Source organism: Hemicordylus capensis, chromosome 1 (genome assembly GCF_027244095.1).
Source record: "Hemicordylus capensis ecotype Gifberg chromosome 1, rHemCap1.1.pri, whole genome shotgun sequence".
Classification (NCBI taxonomy): domain Eukaryota; kingdom Metazoa; phylum Chordata; class Lepidosauria; order Squamata; family Cordylidae; genus Hemicordylus; species Hemicordylus capensis.
The window spans coordinates 334072172-334099945 of NC_069657.1; the positions used below are offsets into that span (position 1 = coordinate 334072172).

General features: G+C 44.3%; 1 protein-coding gene and 1 long non-coding RNA gene across 6 annotated transcripts in view; one reads left to right on the forward strand and one right to left on the reverse strand.

The window, feature by feature from the left end:
* The window catches only part of LOC128350355 (uncharacterized), a 37775-nt gene that overhangs the window by 5384 nt on the left and 4617 nt on the right, over positions 1-27774 (forward strand). The window contains exons 2-5 of one of the 2 annotated variants that reach the window (XR_008319302.1): positions 3643-3940; positions 8720-8915; positions 11656-11849; positions 26961-27086. This is a non-coding gene — a long non-coding RNA (uncharacterized LOC128350355). Of the gene's footprint in view, positions 1-3642; positions 3941-8719; positions 8916-11655; positions 11850-26960; positions 27087-27774 lie in introns of those variants that run through there. The other variant, XR_008319295.1, reaches the window with a different exon arrangement.
* LAMA4 (laminin subunit alpha 4) overlaps positions 5381-27774 on the reverse strand; it is a 154124-nt gene continuing 131730 nt past the window's right edge. For all 4 annotated transcript variants that reach the window (XM_053307564.1, XM_053307744.1, XM_053307482.1 and 1 more), the window contains 8 exons: positions 26896-27089; positions 26498-26687; positions 24360-24515; positions 23110-23269; positions 19719-19849; positions 16349-16442; positions 10240-10359; positions 5381-8905 (listed from right to left, as the gene is read on the reverse strand). In XM_053307564.1, coding sequence (XP_053163539.1) covers positions 8760-8905; positions 10240-10359; positions 16349-16442; positions 19719-19849; positions 23110-23269; positions 24360-24515; positions 26498-26687; positions 26896-27089 — 1191 coding nt within the window. In that variant the 3' untranslated portion in view covers positions 5381-8759. The remainder of the gene's footprint in view (positions 8906-10239; positions 10360-16348; positions 16443-19718; positions 19850-23109; positions 23270-24359; positions 24516-26497; positions 26688-26895; positions 27090-27774) is intronic.

The window sequence follows — 27774 nt, forward strand, 5'->3', positions numbered from 1 at the left end:
GTTCACACGAGCAGCCCTACCTGTGCTTCCACAGCTCTACTCAGGTAGGGCTGCTTGTGTGTGGGGCTTGGATTGAGCCCAATTCCAGTGCTGCCCTGCCGAGGAGACTGAGGTGTCGTCCCCCCCCAGCTTTTACTGAGGTAGAAGGGCATGAGCGTGTTATGGGCATGGTGAAGTGCATTGTGGGGTGCTGGAGGACTTCCTCCTCTGATTCCTGGCTCTGCTGCTCGCTGCAGCCCTGCTCACTTGCCACGTAAGCGGCAGAGCCTTCAGATCAGCACTGCTTGTTAGGGATGTGCATGGAACCAGCACCTGCTGGTCCGAAGGTGGGTAGGTGGCGCTCTCACCCCTCCTGTTGCATTTTTTTCCACTGGTGCTGTGTATTCAGAAAGTCCGGTGGGGCAGCAGCGTACCTTCCTGCAGCCCCATTGCTTCCTCAGACCGGAAGTTCCAAGTGTGCATGCGCATGTTGTACGTGCGTGCACGCAAGGCACATAACGCAAGCGTACAACGTGCGCACATGCACCAGGAACTTCTGGTCACTCCTGGTCCGAGGAAGCAACGGCGGCAGGGAGGTACGCTGCTGCCCCACCGGACCGTTTGAATACACAGTGCTGGTGGGGGAAACGTGATGGGAGGGATAAGAGCACCTTCCTGCTCTTAAAGTTATCAACCCCCACCACCTTCAAACTGGCTCAAACGTCGGGCCACGGAATGGAGCACCGACCAAACGATTTCGTGCACATCCCTACCGCTTGTGTGCAGGGAGGAGCCTGTCTCCCTGCCCACCCTTCCCATCACCAGGTACGTGGGTTGTGTGAATAACTTTTGTGTTTAGTATTTAATGAAAGTGGTGCGGGGGGAAGCAATAGGTGCTGATTTTTTAAGAGAAAAGGCTATCCTGTCAGAATTACAAGGTTACATTTTTTCAGAGGATAAGCAATAAAAAAGTGATGTGCTTCAGTAGTCCAGGCGAAGTGCTGATTTGCTGACAAAACCGGATGTGTACCTTCCTAAATAATGCTCTATATAGCAACTCTCGAGTGCAGTTTGCATAGTGAACATGCAGAGACTGATGTTAACGCAGCCAGATGGCAGGCACCTATTATATCTATTAGTGCATTTTCAACAATAAACAAATTCCATTGGGAAGTCAATAAGAGAATTTTAAGGCAATAGCTCACCCCTCTGCTATATGTCCTCAGCATTTGGTTTTTGGAGACATGTTGCATATGAATCTAGAAGTAGCATTTCTCATTGTTGAAATTTTTTAAATTTGCGTTATTTCTACTTCATAGTTCAATGTTACCACTCTCAATGGTTTACAAAATGAACAAAACCAATAATCAGTTGCCATTTTAAGAATACATCTACACCTGTTTTAGCATCTTGCAATAAGATTGCCTTAGTTCAGATTTTGGAAACGATTATAAATTCTAGGCACCATCACCAGACTTGTAGGTGACTATGCACCTTGTATTTTCCCAGTCCTGATGTGGGCCTTTATTCTGCATTACTTTAATACCTGCTTAATGGTGGGAAAGGAAAGCTCAGTTGCACTGGTTTCCCCTCACTTCTGTTCATCCATGCTCTTTTGCTTTGAGGCCCATTGTGTTTGCCCCTTTCTTAAGCATGAAGCCTGTTGATTGCAAATAGGTCTGAGATCAGAGTGTGGCTGCTTATGTCAAAAATAACTAATGCCTCTTCCCCCCCCCCCCCCCCAAAAAAAAAACTTGCAGGTTTATCTGGGAACTTAATTTCATGCCAGGTCATTGCCCATGAAGTAAATGACTTCAGGAAATAAAGCTGTGGGTCTGGCCAATCAAAGTCAAAGTCAAATTTTATTTACGGTCTTAGAGCAAAACAGGAAGCATATACCATCTGAGGATACAATTACATCTATACAATAATACATTAACATCCTAAAAACAATTCCCTTATATACATCCTGGAAGCAATATAACAAAACTTAGCTACAGAATTAGAAACTGAGGCATCCTCATCTGAAAGTAAAAATTTAAGATATTCATCAGACTGGTTTGACAATCAACATATCAAAGGAAAAATAAAGCATGTCCTTGGGTTTAAGTGTAGTTTACACTGCAATAAAATGTGGTCGATGGTTTCTACTTCCCTGGATCCACAGCTACAACAGCGTTCTTTTATGGGGATACCTTGGTATCTCCCTACTAATAACGCTGAAGGGAAGGAGTTAACCCTAGCTCCTGTGAATGCCCATCGGAATTTACTAAGGACAATGGAGGACAAATAGTTAGCAGGTGAGAAAGCCATCTCAGATCTTATTCCGCTCTGGTAGGGAGGCCCAGTTATTTTGCAACTCAGTATCTACCAGACATCATCTCACTGCTCTTTTAGCATTTGCCTGGCCCAACACTAACAGCTGCTCAGGAACTATTGCTAAAGAGGTAAGCTTATTGCTTACTGGTAAACAGCAAATCGGCTGAGGAACAGCCAATAGGAACTCAGGAATTAGCCCAATCAGCCGCAAGTGTACTCTCAGCCAAAAATAAATAATTAAGAGCCAAGCACGTGACTCAATTTTTAGAAAACCAGCCTCCATATGCAGGACTACATTTGGAGTGCATCTTGGGCTACCATATAAAGTTCTCAGAAACCCAGATTAATTTTTTTCTGGCATATCAAAACTTGAGTATACACTCAATTGAATGCCATACAATAACTGAGGAATTACCTTGGCAGAATATAGCTGTAAGGCTGTGTGGATAAAGCTTGTGCCTTGCGTTCTAAAGAATCTATTAATTGACGCCACACTGTGTTTTGCTGACTTGGCTACCATTCTCATATGCGCAGATTTCCTGGCATTTTGTTGAAAAACTACCCCCAGATATTTTATTTGAGTGACCTGTTCTAATTGATGTCTGTTCAGTGTCCATATAAATTTCTTTGCTTTGTTCTTAAAACACATAATTTTTGATTTATCATAATTAATTTTTAACTGCACCTCATTATAATACGAGGCTAGGACATCTAAAGCTCTTTTAAGCCAAACCCTGGTTTGAGATAAAATAACCGCATCGTCGGCATACATCAGGATTGAGATCTTCTTATTGGGCAGTTTGAGGGCATGAGTATCAGACTTCTGCAGGCGCTTGATCAAATCATTAACATAAAAATTGAATAAGTCAGGAGCCAATACACAACCTTGATGCACACCTTTCATGACTGGAACCAGGTTAGTAAGATTACCGGCGGAATCCAAACGCACTCTTAAGGAGGAATTCTCATGCAATTTAATGAGCAAGAGCAAAAGCCTTTGATCAATAGATGTATCAGCCAATTAGGTCCAAAACAGGCTTCTAGAAACTGTATCAAAAGCCATTTTAAAATCCATAAAGGTGGATACTTCACTCTGATGACAGCATTGCATTGTGGGACAGGTGAGAACAAGCTGTATACAATCACACAACCCAGAACAATACAACTGGGAAGCATTTTAGTGAACAAAAATGGTATCCAAATCTTTTTTTACAAGAGTAGTAGTCACACCAGCAGATGAACATGCATTTCTGTAAGGGACTGAGAACAGTATAAGCCGGTTTTAAAATTCCAAATATGCAACAACATGAAATATGTAAACTATTGTGTTTTTGTTTGTTGTAGGTGTGTTGACCTTCAGATATCAGAAAGCACTAGTCTGTTACAAAGTTTCAGGTACTTGCTTTCAAGCCTGAGGGCAGGAAGCTTAGAGGTGACCTTCCCCCTTGCCCCTGTGCAGGTGGTAAAATGTAAAGTGAAGCAGAAGGAAAGCTTGATTGCATCCACAAATTGATTGGAAGAGACAGCCTTGACCTTTTGTAAGACTGTTTCACATGAAACTTTGAAAGATGGATCTCATTAACTCCTTGCTGCCTGCATCCATGGCTCCATCTACAGAATCCTAAGAAATTTTTATTAAAAGGTAGGTGTCTCAGATAAAAGCTTCAGCATGTACAGTAATGCCTGCCAGAAGTTTAGGGCTAAACTATATATTATATGCAGATGGCTGTTTCAAAGAGGGAAAGCCATGTGTAGAAGCAGAATTCTTTTTGCAAATACAGCATTTGGAACCCTGTGGTGGGATGAGCCATTTGAGGTGGAGGTGATTTGAAATGATGAATTGGCAAGGAGAGAAGAAGGTTAAGTAGCCCTGATGCGTCTATGAGTTAATCCTTTGGAAATAACTTTTTATGTTTAAGAACTTGCAGGATAATATCATATGTTCCTACATGTAAGTGTATGGTTTGGCCCTCAGAGAGGGTGTGAGCAGGGTTTTCAGTAGTTGAGGAGAGAAAGGGGTGTGGCTTTGGGTCGGGACCCTGCCTTGCATCTCCATTACCTCAGGTGAGATAATTTGAGGTGAAGATTTATCCATATTTTTGATTGCAGCATGCATTCCGAGTTAACACTTAATATGTTAATAATAGCCATAATCAGATATTATGTTGAACACTCATAAAAGTGTATATTGTACACAGGTATAGTGATTTACATGTTATATTGAGCACAGATACAGCAGAACACTTCCTTTCTGTACAATATATTTTAAGGAGCTGTACCCAGGCTCATTTTTTAAAATGATAGTCATTCACACAAACACTTGTACAAGTGTACAGACATCTGTACACTCACAGAACATAATAAGGCCATTCACATGACCAAAATCCCTGGGGCTAGGGAGAAGACAGGAGCTTTCCAGGCTTCCCACACGACAGGCGCTGCTCTTGGTCTTTGCAGCACCATGCACCCACACGATTGGTGCACAAGGACCCCGGGAGCAGTGAGAGTGGAATTGAAATGCTAGCTAGGTTCTCCTGTATCCCACAATGCACCGCGTGACAAGCACTGTGCATTGGGGGATTTCCCCGCTGCTGGCTCTATGGATGCTTGGGCTGCAGGCAGCCCAGAGGGATGAGGTATGAGGATGTGCATGCCCTTCTACCTCACTTTTAGCCCAGGTAAAAAACCCAGGCTACCCGGTTGAAGAGTGGTGGGATCGGGACCAGTCCCAGTGCTCCATATGACCCAGTATAGCATCTATCCAGTAGCGGTTTCTGGTGTTTGCCTTGTATTTCTTCTTAGATTGTGAGCTCCTTTGGCACAGGGAACCCTTTACTCCTTTTTCTCATTCCTTTTACTACACAAACCACCTTATAAACTTGTTTGTTGAAAGTGTGTGTGTGTGTGTATATGTACACACACACACACACACTCACTCACTCACTCTATATGCCTACTTTTGCTTATAAGTTATAAAAATAATTATATTTGTCAGATGTTAAAAAATGAAAATTATATAAACTGTGTAGTTTGATAATCATGTTCTGCAATTAAACAAGGAATAAAGAGATTCAGAAAACAATTTACTGTGAAGCATGTTTATTCTGTAAGGTACATTAGCAGATGTATTCAATACAAACTGTGGGCAGGATCCACTCACAATACAGGCACAGTGCCTAATCGTGTAGGATTCCAACAGGACTTGACAGAAACGTTTCTCGCTCCCCCTGCCTATTTGTGCCTCTGGGCACATCTGTGAGCAGTGTAATGGAACATTAGAAAAAATGGGAGCAATGTGTGCATCTCCTCTTTTTCCAGCAAGGCCTTTCTTGCTGTTCCTTTCAAGTAGAGATTGGCAAACTCTCCTGCGCTCTCGTTGGATTAATTCAGAAATGAACCACTTTCCTCCAAGCTGAGGAAGACATCAGATCATTTTCCAAAGTAATCAGAGGCTTTGGAACATGATCATCCCCTCCCCCACAAGCCCACTCCTATAACCCCACCAGATCTAAATTCCCTCAGAACAACTCCCCAGAACCCTCTAGCCTACAAAATATATTCCCTGCTGTTCAGTCAATGGTCCAACTATGGCATGCAAGGAGTACTAGGGTTTTCCCCCCCGTTCTCACCCCAATGCCATCTTCCTGGTGTGCTGCATTCCCTCCATCACCCTGACATGCTGTGAAGTGGTGTGTCAGGAGGAAAGACACAATGGTCCTTGGGTCTTGATGTCTGAACAGTGCATCAGAACAACAAGGGGAGGGGAAAGAAAAACTCCCCACTTCTTGCATACTGTTACTGCTGGAAGGTGAGTAAAGAGCAAATAGGGAGTGTTTTTCTGGGAGGGATTGCAGTCTTTGGACAACTACTCTGAGCTCAGGAACTGACAGAGAACTTTCAGAGGTCTGCAAGCCCAAATTTAGAGAAGCTTGTTGGCATCTCTATAAGTAAGTTATTCATTCTCTTACAGCAAGCAGAGAGGGTAAGCTGGATAGGGATATTGGGATCCTTTGTGTGTGATTGCAACACCCACTTTGCAAGTAGATCATGCCTAAGAAATGGCTTAGAAAAATACCAAGGTATGTTTGTTAAACCTATTTAATATTTGGATGTCTTTGGTTTGTAACATATTAATATTTCAAAATAATCTCAACCACATCCAGGAAGACTTGATGAAGTAAACTACAGTGGGAAGAAGCAGAGACTTATGCTTGAAGTGCAGCTTCTGTGCCCTGAGAAGAAAAACATTTATATTGGCCTGGTTCACACAATAGTTCAATGACACGGGCAGCGGTGTGTGTGTGGGGGGGAAGGCTTCACTTCACTCATCTTCCCCCCGATGACTGGCAAACACACATGATCCATTTTTGGAGAGCCAGGATGACACATCCTGGTCTCTGGGTATCCCACAATGCACTATACACTGAAGGCAGTGCACTGGGGGTTCCCCCAGGAGACGGGTGATGCCTGTTTCTGTGTGTGGCCGGGCTGGAAGCAGCCTGAGCTTGCACACGAGCAGGAAGCCCAGGTTAAGGGAGCATTCGCTCCCTTAACCTCGGCTAAAAGCTTGGTTAAAAAGCCGGGCTAGGCAGCAGTCTCCGTGATTCTCACATGCAGCTGAACCCAGGCTGGGTTTCTCTAGCCTGGGTTAGGCTACACATTAAAACACCCTCCAAATCTAGGTTTAATATGGCTTAATGACATTAGTGTGATTGTGTGAACCCATGCCAGGGTGGAAATCCAAGATTCATCTTGGGCCATTAACCACTGTGGCTTATGTTCACAAATCACACTAATGACAGTAACCTGCATTCAACCTAGATTCAAATGATTTTGTGAACCAGAACAATCTGTTGCTGAATAAGCAGTCACAATCTGAGAAAGGGATCTTCCTTTACTAGAGCCTATGCTATGGGATTTATTTCCTTAGGTACATGACTAAAACACACAGCAGATGTTGTTTTATGCAGATTTAGACACAGCTGATATTATTTCAATAGGTTTAGGTGCATTCAACTTTGCATAAGACTGAGCAGATAATCTTTCATTGCCTAGCTGTAATGACGGGTGTGCCAAACTGGTCCACAATCGAACTAGTCCTCATTGAACTGGGCCGGTTCGACTGCCTTGATTGTGGACCAGACTGGTTCCAGAAAAAGGGTTCCGGTCCACAACTGAACCAGACCAAACCAGATTCATCTGTGCACTGGTCAGGCGCAGAGCCAGCCAAGCCAGGTGGCCCCTCTAAAGGCATCCCGTGCGTGTGATATCACGCGCATGGGGTGTGTCCCAAATGACCCCCCCAGGCTACGGAGAGCCTCAAGTGAGTGCAGGCTTGCCTATCATTTTCAGGCAGTGTTTGCTGCCTGAAAGCATCTATTCCCCTTTCTCTCCCTCCAGAGACTGAGAGCGAGAGACAGGGAGAATAGATGCTTTCAGGCAGCAAATGCTGCCTGAAATGATACGGAAACGTGAGCTCGGGCTCTTTGGAGCTTGAGGCCACACCCCCTTTGCATGGAGAGAAAGAGGAATAGATATTTTCAGGCAGGAAACACTGCCTGGAAAAGATAGGCAAGTGCTCGCTTGGGGCTTCCGGAAGCCCGGGCGGAGGTCATTTGGGGCTCTTCCAGAGCCTGAGCCATGCCCCCTGGGGGCTTTGACGGCTCCTACCATTGGTGGCCCAGGTTTTTTGAACCCGTTCGCACAATGGTGGCTACACCCCTGGGACCAGTTAGCCAGTTTGAGCACCTGTAAAGGGTAATCTGGTGAGGATTCCCTTTTGCTTCCAAAGGTAATAGAAGGCGGCAAGAGAGAGGTGCCTTTAAAACTGAAAGAGAAGACGCTCACTAGAAGGCCTGTGTGGCGCTTCCCCCACCCTCTCAGCGGTGGCAGTCACATGCAAATGGCCTCTTCTGCCATCACTGAGAGGACGGGGGGAACGCAACACGGATCTGCCGGTAAGCGTCTTCTCTTTCAGTTTTAAAGGCCCCCTCCAGCCTTTTATTATCTTTGCAAGGAAAGGGAAATCCTCACCAGATTCCCCTCAACAGGTGCTTTGACCAGTGAACCAGTCCGTGCTGGTTCAGTTGGATGGACCAGACCAGTCAGTCGGTTCGACCAAACCGGTTTGCAGACCACAGTCCGGTCTGAATTTGGGCCAAACAGCACAAATCAGTTTGGTGCACACTCTAGCTGTTACATCAGATAAGCCTCCCATATACCTTGTTTAGTGCATTGCAGCCTCCCACTCCCAAACCTCCCCTTATTTCGTTCTGGTGGTTCTCTCTTGGTGGTAAACACATTCCCATTAGTGCCTATAATCATAATGCTTTATCATGTACATATATTGAGCAATATATTTTTGTTTCCTTGGTACTGAAAATTGAATACAGCACAGCTATTTTCTTGTTTTCTCTTTCAGTGTTGTACAGGACCTTGTAGTTTTGTCATTCACCAGCTTTTCAGGTGGCAGGACATACGTTGATGCTCACAGCACCACTAACCAAAGCTGCCTTACTGAAACTCACTGGCCTTTCATCAATCATAAAGTTGCGAATGCATCCAGTAAAGGAATTGCGTGTGGTCAGGCTGAATGTCAGGAGAGAATCTGCAAAGAGGTTAAAAAAATAAATGATAACTTAAGGTTTTCAAAAACTACCATTATATCTATATACAATGGTTTTTCTAAAGGGGAACAATTGTGTGATCATTTTAAATGCATCCACTGCCATATTTACTATTATTTATTTGAGGTCTATCATTTTATAAAATCAATTGCTGATTGTCTGCCAGAAGTTTTCAATAAACCAAATGTTTTAGAATTCTTGAATCATTGTGACCTAAATATTTTTACAATAGATTGATTCCATGAATTATTTTGGTGTTCAGCTATTTAAACTTGATTAAAAACAAATAACAAAATTTACTAATGCTAGTGATATCAAAATACAAAAGAGTTTGGGTTAGGCACCTTCTCTCTCCTAGGAGCCCAGTAGAGAACTGGGGGTGCAAGGGCTCCTTATAGGCCTCTAGCACAACCCTCCCTCCTGCCATGGAGCCTCTGTGTTGGGTGCCCAGCCGTGGCAGACCCACTCACTGTAAACTGAGCCTGCCCTTTGCTTCATGTAGAAGCACTTAGCTCCATTACAGGTCCGGGCAGAACAATCACTTGCAGCAAGAACAAACAGGGGAAAGCATTCAGTGTTTGGATAACTGTTCTACAGGTATGTGTAGGGAATTATAAGCAGTTTTCAGAGCCTGAACTTATGGTAAGTGAATGAAGAGCACAAAGAATAAGACTTTATTTTAAAGTCTTTATTTTAAACCCCTGCTAACTGGGCAAAGAGGCACCTTTTACCATGGTGATTCTCTTTATTTAGCAGGGGGAGAGTAACTGGCCCTATCCACACCCAGCACAGTACTTCCAGTGACTGTTGCTGGTGTCTATCTTATGTTTCTTTTTAGAATGTTAGCCCTTTGGGGACAGGGTTCCATCTTATTTGTTTGTTATTTCTCTGTGTAAACTGCCCTGAGCCATTTTTGGAAGGGTGGTATAGAAATTGAATTCATCATCATCATCATCATCATCATGATCCAAAATAATCCCAGTCGTCATTGGCGCCCTGGGTACAGTTCCAAAAGACCTTGAAGAGCACCTCAATACCATAGGGGCCACAGAAATCACCATCAGCCAATTACAAAAAGCAGCTTTACTGGGAACAGCCTATATTCTGCGACGATATCTATAACAACTGACAATAAAATTCAGCCATCCCAGGTCCTTGGGAAGGACTCGATGTCTGGATAAAACAAACCAGTCGATAATACCTGTCTGACTGTGTAAACAAGAAATAATAATATTTCATGGAATAAAAATTCCCTTTAAAAATCAAAATCTAGATTAATTTTTGGAAAATAAAATTTTAAAATGACAAATCTTACCAGGTGCTCCTCCAACGAACACAGGCTCTCTATGGTCAATTGCTCTTGGATTTAATGGTCCCACTACATGGTTCACTTCAGAATCTACATCCAGCTGTACCACGTTGGCATCTCTAATAACTGTCATGTAAAGCAAGAGGAAAATATGGATCCCTGTTCTTTCCATTTTTTGTTGCATATGCTAACATGAGTATACACTATTTCATTAACATTATTTCACAAATTAACCATTTAACATTATTAATATTATTTTAAACACATACTTGAATGACTTGAAAATCCCCCCCACCAAGTGCTTAAAGTTCCACTTTGTTGTGGAAGGTTTGGGTCATCATCATCATCAATGTTTATTGTGGTCATAGACCAGCATAAACTACAGTGAAAGGATAGTCAATAAAAGTCATAAAAAGTCAATAAAAGTCATTAAAAGGCATGAAAGGCATAAGGGCATAAGAAGACATAAAAGGACATAAGAGGGTGAGGATTACATTTAAAAAGTTATATAAATTGCATAAAATTGGCCATATCATTCTTTAAAATGCATAAAAGACATAGAGGCATAAAAGGCATAAAAAGACATGAAGGGGTAAGAAAGATATAAATTTTATTACTTTTAGATAAAGTGAGGGGCCGTTAAGCTGTAAACCTATAATGGTGCTAGGTTATCACAAAGCATTCTGTGGTAGCGAGCTAAGGAGTTAAGCGATAATGTTGGGTGCTGAGCACAAGCTAGAGGTCATCATCTGTTGGATTTTGAGTGCTGCTGTGCAAAACCTGGCAACACTATGAGGCTATTCCCACGATCACCCAAAAGTGGGCTATGGGAGCCCAGCCCACTTTTGGGTGATCGTGTGCTGCAGTGGGAGCCCCGCAGTTCCTGGCAGCTAGCCACATTAACCCCCCCCCTTAAATGTGGCTAACAGAGTGATCACTCTGTTAACCTTGGGTTTTTTTGCTCATGTGTTGCTGTGGCATGTGGCGACATACAAGCCTCCTGACCGGGAGGCTGCTTGGGCTCGGGGGTTTCTCCAGGATGCCCTGTGCACTCATGCAGGGCATCCTGGAACTTCCAGGGGCTGCGTGGCCCCTGATCCCTGCAGTCCCCGCTGGTTCTGTGAAGGAGCCGACAGCTGTGTGGGCGGCCGATACGGCCACCCAGCTACAAGCAGTTGCTCGTCTGCGGGGAGAGTGGGCTAAGCCTGCTCTTCCCGCAGAACCCCGTCAGGTACTTCACACATCTCATTTGAAGCGCCTCTATATGTGATGACAGGATTGATATCAGAAAGTGGTACATTGGTGCAAAATTGTCCCATTTGATCTGGGTACTTGTGTAGTAATAGCCGGATGAGGTGGAGTGAATGTTCCTGTAGTACGAGCACTGAAGAAGGACATGCTCTGTTGTTTCTACATGTCCAGAGTCGTAGGGGAAATGTCGTTCCAAGAGTGGGATTTTTCTGAATCATTCCTCCAGCATGGCTTGAGGCCAGAATGTGGCATCGTGCCAGAGTGAAGGCCCTCCTGTGCTTTGGGACTTCCAGTTGTGTTAGATACGTCATGGGAGAGGCAGAGTACCTGGGACCTTCACTGATGAAGTTCAGAGCCCTGCCTAGGTAAGATTGTCACTCTTAACTGTTATGCACGGTTTGATGAGCGCTTTGGCCTGATTGTAGCCCATGACAAATAGGGGGGAGTGGGATGATATTTTAGTCATGATTGTCCATTTCTAATTGGATTGGAAGTTATTGCTCAGGGTTAGGGGGGCAAGACCAAAGGGGCAGAGAGATAGTCTAAGCCAGTAGCTCAGTATGGCCATCCACACTCTAGCCTCCACTTTCATCAAGCCTGTCTCCAGTCACAAGGTGGCATTAAATCTTGGGACTTGAAAGGCTGCTCTTAGAAATTTTGATTGCACAAGCTCCAATGGGGACCCAGCTGGGTGGAAGGTTTAGGTAGATGATGTTAGATTGCATAGGTTTTTAGCTCTCTAACAGATATAATATAAAAGGAAAGAGGGATGGCATGGGTACAGGAAAGTCAACAGCATTTTACCAGATGAACACAATAACCATGCATCTGTTCATGCATCTGATGAAGTATGCCATGACAATTTCTGCTATAATACATTTGTTTGTTTTTATGGTACAGCAAGACTCTTTGTTGCTTTTGCTAGAACGATGGATTAATTCCATTTAAAGTGTAGATGTTGCATTCTCACAGACCAATATTATGGAAGACGAGAGGAAAATTAAATACACAGTTGCTGTTTTTGGTAGCAGCCACACATACATTTCCAGACTTGGCTTATTGGGCCAGCTGTGCACCTTATGGACACTGATATAAACATGCTTCAGTTCTATTACTCCTCCACAAAGTAGCATAACTTACTATCAGAAGCTTGCTGGAGAAGAAAGGAAGGACTACCATCTTGCTGGGCACCCCTCAGGGTGAGAGCCTGGGGTTCTTGCCTAGATGCCCCCTTCTACCATCTGCTTCCCTCACCCCTGGACTGGTTGAGGTGTTGTGGGGCTTTGTAGGACCGAGTCCAAGCCCAAGGTGACCTGGCAGTTGGCCCTTCTGGTTCCATCAGCCGGGCTTTTTGCCCTGGACTTATAAAGAGGGAAGCTGCCAGTGGCGGCAGGGCTGCCACCGAAGGGGTGACACCAAAGGGGGTCGCCCCTTTGGGGGAGTAACGAGGGCGAGGGCCAGAATTTTTGGCCTATTTTTCATATAAGGGGCATGCCTTTGGAGCTGGACCTTTGGGGTGGGTGTTGAGGGGAGGTTCTCTTGTGCGTGGTGGTTTTGGGTTAGAGGGGTTTTAATTGTACTGAGTTGAACCAGGCCCATTTGCAGATATGGGCTCTCCTGAGTGGGATACTGCAGGGGGTGCGTCCGGTAGTTCTGGAGCGGCTATTGCTGTAGTGGTGGGGAATAGAAGAACTGGTGTTGGGAGAGCTGCTGGCCGTTACAAGGGAAGGGAAACTAGTAATTTAGTAACTGCTTCCACTTCCAGCTGCTCTTTCAACTTTCGGGCCTTGGGGAGCAGCTCCAATTTCCCACAGAGCCTAGCCTTGCTCCTTTGCAATGCCAGGTCAGTTCAGAATAAGATCAAAATTGTCCATGATTTGATCATGGATGAGGGAGCTGACCTGGCATGTATAACTGAGACCTGGTTGGGGGAGGTGAGTGGTCCAGTGTGGGCTCAGCTTCTCCCTCCAGGTTATTCTGTTGTGGAGCAGGTTAGGGGAAGTGGGCGGGGGTGGGGGTGGAGTGGCTGTGGTCCATAAGAATACCATTTCCCTTACCAGGGCCCCTGTGAAGCACCTGACCTATATTGAGTGTGTATTTTTGAAGCTGGCAACTAGAGATAGATTGGGGATTCTGCTGGTGTACTGATCACCCCGCTGCCCAACTGACTCCCTAACTGAGCTGACCGAGCTGATCGTGGAGTTGGTGTTGGTGAGTCCCAGGCTTCTGATCCTGGGGGACCAATATCCACTTTGGGGCTGGCTTGTCTGGTGCGGTTCAGGAGTTCATAGCAGCCATGACAACTATGGACCTATCCCAACTAGTATCTGAACCAACTCATGTTGCCGGCCACACACTCGATTTGGTCTTCCGTTCGGATCGGGGGGTGTTCTGTGGGTGGGGGATCCGGTGGTTTCCCCATTGTCATGGATGGACCACTACCTGGTTAAGGTTGGTATCACAGCCACAATCCACTCCTGCAGGGGTGATGGACCAATTAGGATGGTCCACCCAAAAAGGCTGCTGGACCCAGTAGAGTTCAAAAAGGCCTTGGAGGGTTTCAAAGTTGGTGCTGCAGGTGATTCTGTCCATGCCCTGGTGGGAACCTGGAATAAGGAACTTGCCAAAGCAGTAGACATTATTGCTCCTAAGCGTCCCTCCAGACCCGCTTCAAAGTTGGCTCTCTGGTATACCGAGGAGCTGCGAGGGTTGAAGCGGCTGGGTAGGCGACTGGAGCGCAGGTGGAGGAGAACTCGGCTCAAATTTGACAGGATGGAGCATGTGACCTACTTGAGGGCTTATGCGGAGGCAGTGCGTATGGCAAAAAAGAAGTTCTGGTTGGTTTGCATTGCTTCTGCGGATTCATGTTCAGCGGAGTTATCCTGGGTTGTGAGGAGTCTAATTTCTACTCTTTCTGTTTCTAATCGGCTCCTGGAGGTGCTCTGCTGTGATGCCCTCAGTGGGTTCTTTGCGGACAAAATCTGTATTTGGGCCGACTTGGATTCCACTTTTTCTGCAGGGTCTACGAGGGAGGTGTCCAGCAATCCTTCTTGCAGTATTAGATTGGATCAGTTTCAATCTGTGATTCCTGAGGATGTGGACAAGATGCTTGGAGTGGTGTGGTCCACCACTTGTTCTCTGGATCCTTGCCCGACTTGGCTGCTTTGATCTAGCAGGGAGATTATTCGAGGAGGCCTAGTAAATATCATAAATGCATCGCTGAGGGAGGGTAAGGTGCCTCCATGCTTGAAGGAGGCAATAATTAGACCTTTTCTTCCCTAGATTCCTCGGTGATGGGTAATTATAGGCCAATCTCTAATCTCCCTTGGTTGGGCAAGGTGATCGAGAGGGTGGTGGCCGACCAGCTTCAGGTGGTTTTGGAGGAAACCGATTATCTAGACCCATTTCAAACTGGCTTTAGAATGAGCTATGGGGTTGAGACAGCCGTGGTCAGCCTGATGGATGACCTATACCGGGGAACTGACAGAGGGAGTGTGACTCTGTTGGTACTCTTGGATCTCTCAGCGGCGTTAGATACCATCAACCATGGTACCCTTCTGGGTTGCCTGGTGGAGTTGGGGATAGGGGGCACTGCTCTGCAGTGGTTCCGCTCCTATCTCTTGGGCAGATCCCAGATGGTGGAGCTTGGTGACAGTTGCTCTTCTCAATGAGAGCTGTTATATGGAGTCCCTTAGGGCTCAATTCTGTCACCAATGCTTTTCAATATTTACATGAAACCACTAGGTGAGGTCATCAGGAGATTTGGTGCTGGGTTTTATCAGTATGCTGATGACACCCAAATCTGCTTCTCTCTTTCATCTGCTTCATCAGGAAATGGCGTTCATTCCCTAAATACCTGCCTACAGGCAGTAATGGGCTGGATGAGGGATAATAAGTTGAAGCTGAATCCAAGCAAGACGGAGGTGCTCATTGTAGGGGCTCAGAATCTGAGGGATGAGTTAGATCTCCCTGTGCTGGATGAGGTTACACTCCCCCAGAAGGAGCAGGTACACAGCTTGGGGGTGCTCCTGGACCCAGGCCTCATTCTGCTATCTCAGGTGGAAGCTGTGGCCAGGAGTGCTTTTTATCAGCTTCGGCTGATTTGACAGCTATTCATCCATTCCTAGAGGAGGATGACCTCAGAACAGTGGTGCACCAGCTGGTAACCTCGAGGCTTGACTACTGTAATGCACTCTGCGTGGGGCTGCCTTTGTACGTAGTTCAGAAATTTCAGTTAGTTCAAAATGTAGCAGCAAGGCTGGTCTCCAGGGCAACCCAGAGAGACCATTTTATGCCTGTTTTGAAACAGCTGCACTGGCTGCCGACATGTTTCCAAGCAAAATACAAAGTGCTGGTTATTACCTTTAAAGCCCTGAACGGCTTAGGTCCAGGTTACCTTAGAGAGCGCCTTCTTCGTTCTGATCCCTACCACATGCTAAGATCATCTGAGGAGGTCCGGCTTCAGTTGCCACCAGCTCGTCTGGTGGCGACAAGGAGGCGGGCCTTCTCTGTAGCCGCTCCTGGACTGTGGAATGCGCTTTCTGCAGACATCCATAATTTGAATTCTTTATTGGAATTTAGGAGAGCCCTAAAGACCTACCTGTTCAGCCTGGCCTTCCAGTGCTCTTAAATTGTTTTAAAGGGTCTTTGATGTTGTGAACCGCCCTGAGCTATTTTGTAAGGGCAGTCTAAAAATTGAACAAACAAACAAACAAATATTTAAGCAAGTTGAAGAGATTGCTGCTCCCTTTTGCAGGGATTGTACATTACCTTCTTCTAAATCATCCCCATGACCATGTATGGGCTGATTTAGACTAAAGATGCAAGGGAGGATCAGGAAGCAACATGTTCATTGGTTACTCACTTGCAATTCTGTGCCATCTTCCATCACAGAGATTCTGCTTTGGTATAACAGAGGTTGAAAATTCTCTGATTCCATTGTTCAGCTTCACAATGACCTGCAGACCCATTTAATTCATATTTAAAATCTTAAGTTTTGCCTAAAGATATTTGAGCAGCTCAAAAAGTAAAGCAATGTACAAAGTCTGACTATTTCTTTTCATTCTTAGAATAGGGTGACAAAATGTTATACTGGTATAACACTCCACAGAGACATAAAGGCTATCAGTCTTAATTATACCAGCACAGTTGTGCTGGTATAGTTGAAGTGAGGTGCAAAAACTGCATTCCACATTATATGTCCTCAACTTTATAGTTGTCCTAAAATCCAAACCATTTTTAAAATCCCTGAAATTTGGTATGCAGTAATTAGATGACAAATACCACCACATCTCCAAATTTAGTACAGGTCAGCTGGAAATTGCAGATTTATGGCAGTTTGAAAATGGACCCTACATAGTACAGTAGTACATCTGCTGGTCACCTCCAGACTTGACTACTGCAATGCGCTCTATGTGGGGCTGCCTTTGTATGTGGTCCGGAAACTGCAGTTAGTCCAGAATGTAGCAGCCAGGTTGGTCTCTGGGTCATCTTGGAGAGACCATATCACTCCTGTCTTAAAAGATCTACACTGGCTGCTGCTAAGTTTCCGGGCAAAGTACAAGGTTTTGGTTATAACCTATAAAGCCCTAAACAGCTTGAACCCTGGGTATTTAAGAGAACATCTTCTTTGCTATGAACCACACCGCCCATTGAGAACATCTGGAGAGGTTCGTCTGCAGCTGCCACCAGCTCGTCTGGTGACTACTCAGGGACTGGCGTTCTCCATTGCGGCCCCAAGGCTTTGGAACACACTTCCTGCTCAAATAAGAGCCTCCCCATTTCTTACAACTTTTTAAAAGGCAATCAAGATGCATTTGTTCTCCCAGGCTTTTAATTTGATATTTGATAAATAAATAAATACATGAATCTCTTAATCCCATCTTGGTGGCCTATATTTGGCCAACCTTCCCCCTTATCCTTGTAAACATATCAGAAATTTAGGTTCATCGAGTAGTATGTGCTTTTGTTGTTTTGAAGGAGGAAAAATCTGCTAAGTTTTTTTTTAGTTATTAACCTTTGAAGTTCCCATTATAACAATAATCAACTGAGGGTTCAAATCAAAGGACATCACATGGCCCAACAGATTCTTCTTTGTTTCAATAAAGATAGATGCCACCTGCCTTTATTTATCTGTAGTTGTGTGGACCAACTGAACGATCATAACAAGCTGAGCCACGTGCCTAACTTGATCCTTGTTCCAAGTGTTGATTGCTAATATGAGCTTCTTTTGTGTCTGTAGCTGCCTAACAGTATAGTCCTGTGTATGTTTACTCCAGAGTAAGCCTGCTGTTAATGGGGAAGGGGAAGTAATAAAAGGATTCCTGTAAAAATGATGGAGGGAGACTAGTGGGGGAAAATTTATTAAAATGGGAGGCAGTGGCATAATGGGGGGAAATGGTGCCCAGGGCAAGCTCTGCCCCTGAAATTGTGCCCCCCCGCCCCCTGCCCCCCCACATACCTGAGTGCGCCCCCCGCCCCGAGTGAGCGCGGCGGCGGCGGGAGTGAGTGCGGCGGCGGCGGTGGCGGCGGATCGCCCAGTGCGGCGGTGGCGGGCGGCGGGCGGCAGCGGATCGAGTGCAGCAGAGCGACGCTGAGGCCTGCCATCTGGCCCGGCGTCACTTCCCAACTGCGAAGCGCGCCTGTGCAGTTGGGAAGCGACGCCGGGCCAGACGGCAGGCCTCGGCGTCGCTCTGCTGCACTCGATCTGCTGCTGCCCGCCGCCCACCACCACCGCACTGGGCGTGATCCAGGGGGGGGTCGGGGGGGCATGCCACTTTTTGGCGCCCCCCCACGTGGCCCACCAGAGTGGCGCCCAGGGCACGTGCCCTGCCTGCCCCCCTATTGTTACTCCCCTGCCCACATCCACCACACAGTGACCCACATCTTTCACAGCACTGCGAGGGTGGAAGAAAGGCTCTGCTCTCACAGAGAGGCTGAAGAATAGTTGCACTGAAGCTTTGTTCTGCCGCTCACTGCACATGGAGTGGAAACTCCCCTTCCTTCAAAAGCCCTTTTTGTGTAGCCCCAGGGATGTATTACTGGCAGTGAAAAGGGTTTTTGGAGAGAGGGGAGAGAAGCTAAAATCACTTCCCCTCCATTACTTCCACACTGGGCTATGGAGCAAGTCTTCAGTGCAGCTATTCTCCAGTTGCTCTGCAAGGGCAGAGCCCTCCTGCCTTTGTAGTGTTGAAGATGTGGGTCGTTATAGGTGAGATTCCCAGCATCCCAATCCCACACATCCTCACAGAGATTCCCAACAGGGGGTACGAGTACTCCTAGGGGCATTTGAAGGCTTCTCAGGGTGTACTCCAAACCCTCCTGCCTTCCTATGCTGCAGCTGCACTGTTTATCAGCAGTCTGATTGAAATTAATGGGACAACTTTATATCAAATGGAACTACTAGAGCTGGTCTTGTGGTAGCAAGCATGACTTGTCCCCTTAGTTAAGCAGGGTCTGCCCTGGTTGCATATGAATGGGAGACTAGATGTGTGAGCACTGTAAGATATTCCCCTCATGGGATGCAGCCGCTCTGGGAAGAGCAGAAGGTTCCAAGTTCCCTCCCTGGCAGCATCTCCAAGACAGGGCTGAGAGAGATTCCTGCCTGCAACCTTGGAGAAGGTGCTACCAGTCTTCATAGACAATACTGAGCTAGATAGACCAAGGGTCTGACTCAGTATATGGCAGCTTCCTATGTACTAATAACTTGAAACAGTTTATTTCAAAGTGAGTACACATGAATAGCTTAGCCAGTGACTAGAGCAGTCTGTTTCATAGCTGTGGCATTTAAATTTGTGTGTGCACAAACACACACCCACACCCAAAATCTCTGTGGGGTACCTGAGAGCTGAAGGTATGCAATAGAAGGGGAACACTTGTTAAAAAAAAAGGTTGGGAACCCTGATTTAGGGGATGGGATTGGTCAGCACATTTTAAAAAAAGAATGCATACTCCTGCTACTATGTCTACTACAGCAAGAAAGACCTATTAATTATTAAGCAGGAGCTGGTAGTTTAGAGGGGGGAAATGTACTATGTGTATGTTTTGAAATTATGCCCTCCATTGACAGTTTTTACAATGTAGTACTTCATGTCTTTCATGGTTTGTATACAACGTGCATGACAAAACCTTTCCTTTATATTGCTGTAAGCAGGTCTTCATTCTGGAAAGGGAATTTCATTTTGGAAAGACCTGCTTATAGCAGCATAAATGGGATCTGTAGGCTTTCTTCATACCTGCCCTTCTTTCATGTGTATGTTCAGGAACTCCTTGTTTACGCTGTGTGCGTGCATCAAGATTCCTGAACTGCTTCGAGGGCGAATTTCAAAAACAACTTCAAATTTCAGGCCCAAGCTGAAGGATTCATCTGTGGGGAGAAATATAACCAATTATACAGCATTTGTTTTAAACATTAGTTTTGCAGCAGTGTTGATTGTCATTTGCTATTATGAATTCTATGTCAGCTATCTTTTATCTGACAGCGATGACAAAATTATTTATGCAGTTGCTAAGTTCTGTCCTGTTGCCATTAGAATTCTGGGTAGGAGTATATCCGTATAGTTAGATTTCATAAGGTTTACGAATACCCGGATTAGTTTCTTATTAGTGTTTGAACGGTATGTATATATTTTTCTGGTCAGCAACCGTAAATAAACAGAACTGAATTGAACACTTGCTATTACGAACAAGTGAAACTTTGGAAGCCTATCTGACCCCGAATCAATCAGCTTGATCCAGCCAACTGGATCTACCCTAATCAAACTACCATTTGGTTTCAGTTGTATTGGACTAATTTAGACCCAATCTGAGGATGGCCTCTGAAGCCCGCCCCCTTTATTTTAGTTTTCATTCTTAGCAGTATGGGAGCAGTGGATCCCTTAATTAATGTCATTCATTCATTCAATGTTAAAAAACCAAAAACCTAAAAGTCCTGAGAACAGCAAAGGACTGTTCTGGAGTCAATGTAGCAGCCCTGGAAAATACTACAATTCTCAATAAATGCGTCATTTCCAGAACTTCAAAGTTAAAAAAAACCCCTCCTCTTTCAGGAATATCTTTTTGAAAGTGAAGCTGTGGGAGCAACTGTTCCCTCACTGTTGGGAGTAAAAATTGCATCAAAGAGAAGTCTGTCTGGAAAATAAAGGGATGTTGGGGGAGGTGGAGGGCTGATGCTTCAGTCCCAATTCTACTCAACCTCTTTGAATCAGGCAAAACTGAATTGGTGGGACTACTGAAGCACTAATTTGAACTGAAGCTGCCTCTGGAGCACCTAATCAGCTTCCAAATCAGAAAGTGCTTTACACATTCCTGCCTGGTGCACTAAATGAAGATTTAGGCATGGCATCCAGAACTGTATACTGTATTTCTTAATCCCCCCTCCCATCTTGGAAATATGTGATGACTCCTTGTGCTAGAAATAATAATAAACAGTGACCATTCTTAGGTGTCATATTTTCACTCTGAATATATTGTCTTAGTTCATCATAAAGATAGATAAACTTTATTACGATCATAGATCAGACTGATTCATCATACAAGTGGCCCTCATTATCCATGGTCCTGACACCCATGGTTTCATGTATTCATGGTTGGGCCATGTACACCTGAACTTGTTATCTGCAGTTCTAAAAATAGTTAAGATTCACCTATCCGCAGTTCCTAGGTGGGCAGAAATGGCCTCTGAGGTCATTTCTGCCCACCATTTTGCTGAACAGTGTGATTTTGTGGCTCTTTCTTTGGAACTCCACCCCCGCCATAACTTTTCATGGAAAATTGGTGGAATTGGGCGTTGGGGGACAGTTGGAGACCTAAAGAGCATGGTACTACTTTATTGCTCTTATTTCTGCCTTCTCCCCACTTTTTAGGCTTTTTATTGACCTCCAGGTACCTAATCCCCTAATTCCCATTCACTCAAGTAGCCCTTTCTCATGATCAAGTGAGAGGACTTGAGGGTGGGTGGCAGGGAAGGCAGAAGAAGCTCGCCTTCCCTGCAGACAATCCACACAGAGTTGCTGGGCGCATGAATCTCACACCCAGATGATCTGCGACTGCCACAGGCAGCATGGAGGTGCGGGGTTTGGGACACGTCGTCCTGGCCCTTAGAAATCCCACAATGCACCACATGAGGGGATTGTGGGGATCCCTCCAGTGACAGGCGGCTGCCCATCAGTGTTTCAGTGCTAGCTGAAAGCAGCTGGCACTGACACACGGTCAATTAAATGGGTTTAAGGGAATGCTCACTCCCTTAATCTTGTTTAACAGCCCAGTTTCTTAGCTGGGTTTGCTGCCGAGTGGCTTCTGGTGGTTCCCATGGGCAGCCAAGCCCAGACTTAGCTGTCCTAATCTGGTTTTAGCTGCTTGTGAGGACAGCCTCAAGGTCTCATTATGCACGGTTTTGTTATCTATGGTTGTAGGTGAGAATGGAGCCCCCATGGATAATGCGGGTCATCTGTGTTGGAAGTGAAGGACTATGCACTGTCTCTTGTCTCAATGACATAGGAAGACTAGTCAGAGGGCTAGAGGGTCAAGACACTGGTCATCCCTTCTCTACTCTGACACTATCCCTTTGGAATGTAGATTGCTACTCTCAGGGACACTTCCTTCCTTCCAGCTACTTCCTTCCTCTCTCCCTTCTTCTTCCTGTTCCTTCTACCTTGCAACATGCAAGCTCCTCTCCCCTGCACCATGTGTGCAGAGATGCAGAATCCATCTGCATCCAGCTAGCTAGCTAGCTAGATTAGAGATCCTAACTCCTCACTTTCCTATCTAGAATGGAGTTCTCTAATAAATATCATTTATATTGATTTGAAACTATGAACTGGCTTCAAGTTACTTTACTCTTAGCATACATGCATGCCTAACTAAATTCTGCTGTGTTGTGTTTCTGTGCACTCTGCTATAATGAAAAAGGGTTTCTCTTACCAGAGAGAATTCCCAACAACCTGTATACTGAAAGAATCTGTCAGTCACCATTTAAACAGTGTACTGATTCCCTTGGAATGGTGTGGCTTCACACCATTTGTTTTTAGGCTGATAATTCTTCCTTAGACATACACTGTATTCAGACATAATGTAAAAACATAGTTTATTTAACAAAACCATAGTTTTGCTTTTGTCTGAATCTGAGCTGTCCCACAAACTATGGTTTGTTCTCTTGTCTGAATCCATAGACCACTGACAGGCCACAGTTAGGGCTATTGTTCCATCTCAAAAGGTTGCAGCACTATGGAGATGGAACTGAAATTACGAAGCTGCGTTCTGAGCAGATGGAAAACAAAAGCAGAGAAGCGGCTCTAAACCATGGTTTGCTGCTGTATGTCTGGAAGCCCAAATTATGGCATAGCTCAAGCATGGTTCTGCAATAAGTCTGAACCTAACTGTAGAATCTTCATTTTAGCTGCAGCTGCATATGCTGCTGTTTATATTGCTCTGGCTAAAACAGATGTGTAGGACTGAGTGCCCAAGCTATCCATGGAAGTCTTTTATTTGCTATGTTGTTTCAACTGAGAAACTAAAGTAAAGTAAATTATTGAAATCTATCTAATTATTCCTCAGCCACCAAGATAGATAATTATCAATAATATCACTCAGATGAAACAGTCACAATAACAATAAGTGACACATTACCAAGAATAATATATCCTCCTTCTGATGAAAAATATGTTCCTTCTTCTGTTGGGCCTTCAAAACAAGGAGTTACACTAAATGTCTGTGAAGGAGAAGTAACTGGCCTTCCATTGAGCTGTAAACTGCCAAGACAACCACTGAAACTGTAGACAGAGTTAATCTGAGAAAACAAAAGGAAGATTAAGTAATATGGCTGTATAAGAAAGAGAAAAATCTCTAGGTATGATCCTTTTTATTCAGGCCTACAATTTTATAAGGCTATTCACAAAACAGGGAGGGGGGAAGGCAGGGTTCGACTCACTTCCCTCAAGAAAAATGCTGCATGGAGCGTGGCTCATGCTCTCTGACGATCAACACTGCTACAAGAATCGTGGATTTCCGGAGGCTGGGATGATGTGTCTGGGCCTCCAGATATCCTGCAATACACTGCACAACGAACACAATGCACTGGAGAATACCCCCGTGAGTATTGGGGGATACCCCCATGAGTATCCTGCTTGCAGCCCAAGCAAACACATGATCCCGGCCATGGGGTAAGGACCCACTTGTGCCCGTAACCCTGGCTAACAGCTACTGTTAATAGCTAAAAATAAGGATAGGTCCTGCAGCAGTGCAGGGATCGTGCTCGATTCCGCCACTGCACACAAACAGCCTAACTCAGGCTGAGCTGCCCTAGCCTGGGTTAGGCTGCTTGTGAGAATAGGCTCAACCAATCATATGGATACTGCTTTCCATTTTAGGTAAATATTGAAAGGGCAAGAAGAATAGAGGGTAATAATATTTATCTCATTGCATGCCTAGTTTCTTGTATCAGTAAAAGCACCCTAAATTATCTTCTAATTTATTCTCATCTCTTCAGGGGATCCAAAGAATATCTGCAAAATGGTTAGCCAACATCAGCCACTCAGAAACTAAACAAATTTAAATGCAGTATATATTCTACTTGTCTGCAAAGCCAGGGATGCAGAGTTTGGCAGAATGGCTCCAGCATCTCCTTTCTATTGGCTACCATGCAGATAACCTGAAGAAAGGGCTATAAACATTCTTTGCATTTCAGGAAATTTCAGCTGTTGTAAAATACTCAGTATGTCATTCTGTTCTTCAGCCTTAACTGAAAATACTTGGCAAAATATCCAGCAAATACTCTGATTTTACTTCATTTGACGTGCTTGGTTCTTTACTATTAGTTTGGTTATCTAGTTTCTTAATACATATATGCATGACTTATTGTAGAAAAAGTTGACTTTTACCTGAATATTTTTGGCAGCTTTTCCTGGTGCCACACCCCCTACATAAAAGGGTCTAATGACATGCCATGAATTGTCAAAAGAAGGAAGGCTTTCTTCTAGTACTCGGAGACCATCAATTACCAAACGCCCAGTATTTCTGTCCCGAACAAACATTACCTTACAAGAAAAAACAATAACCAATCTCAACATGCTTTGCTTAAAGAGACTGAAAAGATACAATATTTCATAATGGTTTTTAGAGAAGAATGTTGAAATCATTTCACAACTTAGAACCTGTATATTTGGATAACCATGCTTCTACCACTTGGCTGATGACCAAACAGTTTGTATAGTTTTGATTCAATAAAACAGAACGGGAATGCTGACTCTCTCAATGAAGTGTCTTAGTTCCCCCAACTCTTATTAAAGAAGCAAGTTCCATAAATTTCTAAGATCTGTACATTTCTTATCAAGGACAGTGTCAGGAGTTGGACAAGTTGGGCACCAGCCTGAGGGTCCTTATCAAGGTGTCAAGTGGGGACAGCACTACTACAGGTTTCTTATCCTGCCACTGCCTTCCCCCACTTACCTCCTCAGTCACAAATAGGAATGTCCTTGACACAGGTGACAATCCCATTTGCAGGTGGAACAAGGCAGTTGTGATGTGAGACATTTGTAGCATCACTGCCTCCTTCTGCCCTCCCCATCTACAAATGGGAGGGGGGATCCCAAAGGTGCAGGGGTGTAATGGTGCAAGGGCCCCTGGGGGAAAACCCATTTGCTGATGGGGAGGGGAAGAACCTCTGCTGAGAGAATAAATGATGGCTCCACCCCTTCACCCAGTGAGGAGGATGCAGTGGTGGCAGCAGCAGGAGGAAGAGGTGCTGTTGTCATGATATTCCCCTCCCATTTGCTGATGGGGAGGAGGTGGAACCACCACCAAGTTCCTTGGTGGATGTGGCAGCTCTTCCCTCTCCCAGTTAGCAAATGAGATGAAAGTGGTGACAGTTCCGCCTCTCACCCTCTGAGACACAGAGGGTAATTGCTGCCACAGCCACATCTCCCCATTTGTTGATGGGGCAGGAAAGGAGTCTCTGTTGTTGCCATGTCCCTCTCATGAGAACTACCCCCCAATGGAGAATAGGCCCTTTGGCCCCTGATGTGCTGAAGACCCCCACAGACCTGGAGCTGGCCCTATTTGTTAAGGAAACATATAGATCCTCTGTATTTATGGGACTTACATAAAATTAAGCATGCCTAAAATTTCAGCCTTAGTCACACTGTTGTTTATCACATTAGTCTTTTCAACCCTTTTCAAAAATCTGTTAGTTTAATTTTGCCTATGGCATCCTGCTAATCTCAGGGGGTTGTATTCTAATGTTCTGCAGAGGGCTGCTCCATTGTTGGAAGTTCCTTCTGTTAACAGAAGGAGAGCTGTGCTTATGCAAAGACTTTTTTGCTTCATGGAAGGAAGGAGTTTCTAATAATGGAGCATCACTCTGTAAAGAGGATAATCCCAATTTCTTCAACAGTTTTACTTGAATGAACAGTTGTCTGATCTATGATCATAATAAAGTTTATTCTATTCTGTGAATGAACAGTAATATGCAATTGCACTCTGCTGTTAATTGATTTAGATATTAAATATCAAGACATAATTATGAAATCAGTTACATTCAGCTGTGTATGTTTATAAAACATTAACAGACATCTTCAAAATCTACATTTCAAAAACTAGCAAAAGAACATTGCCTAGTAAGACATGGAGGGTTAGGAAGAATTCAATTTTTCTTCAGCAAATTAAATATTTTACAGTCCTGAACTAGTGAAAATGTATTGGGCTGAGAAGATTATTTGTTGACCACAGAAACTGTTGGTTGTTGACCACTGGAACCCCAATACTTTGGGAATGCAAACAGTAATTGCTCATTGGGTAAAATAATCATTCTTTGATCCCACACTAATTAGATAATATATGATTGGACAATTTTCTTTTTCAGAACTGTGTGATATGGTTTGATAGGTATATTATTCATCATCATAATTAGGTCTGATATTTTATTGCAGTAATTCCCCAATGAATCACCAGTTTAGATGGTCAAGTGCTATGCTTTTTGTTTTGGAAGAATAGTTCTCTCATTTCCTCTGCTTCAACTTACATTGTGCCACTGGTTGTCATTGTACTTCTCTTGGCTTCTAATTCTTAATTTTCGATGGCCACTATTAAACATAAAAACCAGCCGGCCATGGGCAATAAAAAGGGCCATAAAATGTTCCTCCTCCTGATCAGAGACATAGAAGATCATTCCATGGGATGATTGCGTCTTTAGACTAATGGAGAACTGAGATCTGTCAAACAACAATGACATTTTAAAATGTGAACAGGCATCAGTGAACAATGGCCCTGTAGAAAGTAAGAGGATGAAACACAGCATACAGATAAAAACACTTGTGTGATGTCAAACAGTTCTCTAATTAGCTGAATTTTTGCTAAATTTGTAAGCTGTTGAACAGCTTTTATACAAAATATCATGTAAGTATGACTAGCTGACTGTACCTTTCATTGAAATTCTTTGGTAAATAATCAAATTCTTGCCGACTGTTTGCTGTTCCTCCAAACAGATACATATGTTCAGTTGCCCTGGGGCTGTTGGAGAAGTGGCAGTGTGGGTCCCCCTGAGCTCTCCGTTCTTGATCTAATTTTTCAATGCTTGATGGAAACTGTGAAGGTCTTTCATTGTCTTTTCCAACCTTTATACAAAGAAAGCATAAATAAAGTCTGTTGCTGTGCAACTGGTACGATTTTCATCCTGCTTGCTTTTGTTTCTGTATATTGCTAGTGGAGCCAGTGGAGCCTGATGTTCACAGCAGTGCTCACAGGAGAGATCAGCAATGTGTTACATCAAGTCAGCTCAGCCTTATAGCAAAACAACTAGCACATACGTCACATTTATATTGTTAAAAATGAATGTGTTTAGTATTTTTCCTTGCTAGGTGCTGTGGTGAAATGTAACTAGAGCCTTCCTTAATTTAGAGTTTGCCCTATGGTTTGCTGTTACTGACTGTAAATATGCTATCCCCCCACCCCTTTAAAAGGAAAACCAAGTGAATTGGGGGAAAAGAGGGAAAAAGCAGACTCCAGGACAGTTGTGTTTGGAGCCTTGCGTGAGAGCAATAGTCTGTTCAGGCCTCTGTTGGCTGTTCTAGATCAATAAAAGTTTGATTTTCTTGAGTCTCCCTGTACTGGAGCATAATATAATCAGTTCCATTATAAAACACATTGGAGAAACCTAGTCAATCAACACACAAATTGTTGCCAAATAACAAGGTACTTTGGGGGGGTCAAACTTTGAATCTAAGGAACATACAAACTCAGAAAGACATTTTTAAAAATAGACATATCTTAGGGACACATTAGAACTGCTGGAAGCAGGCC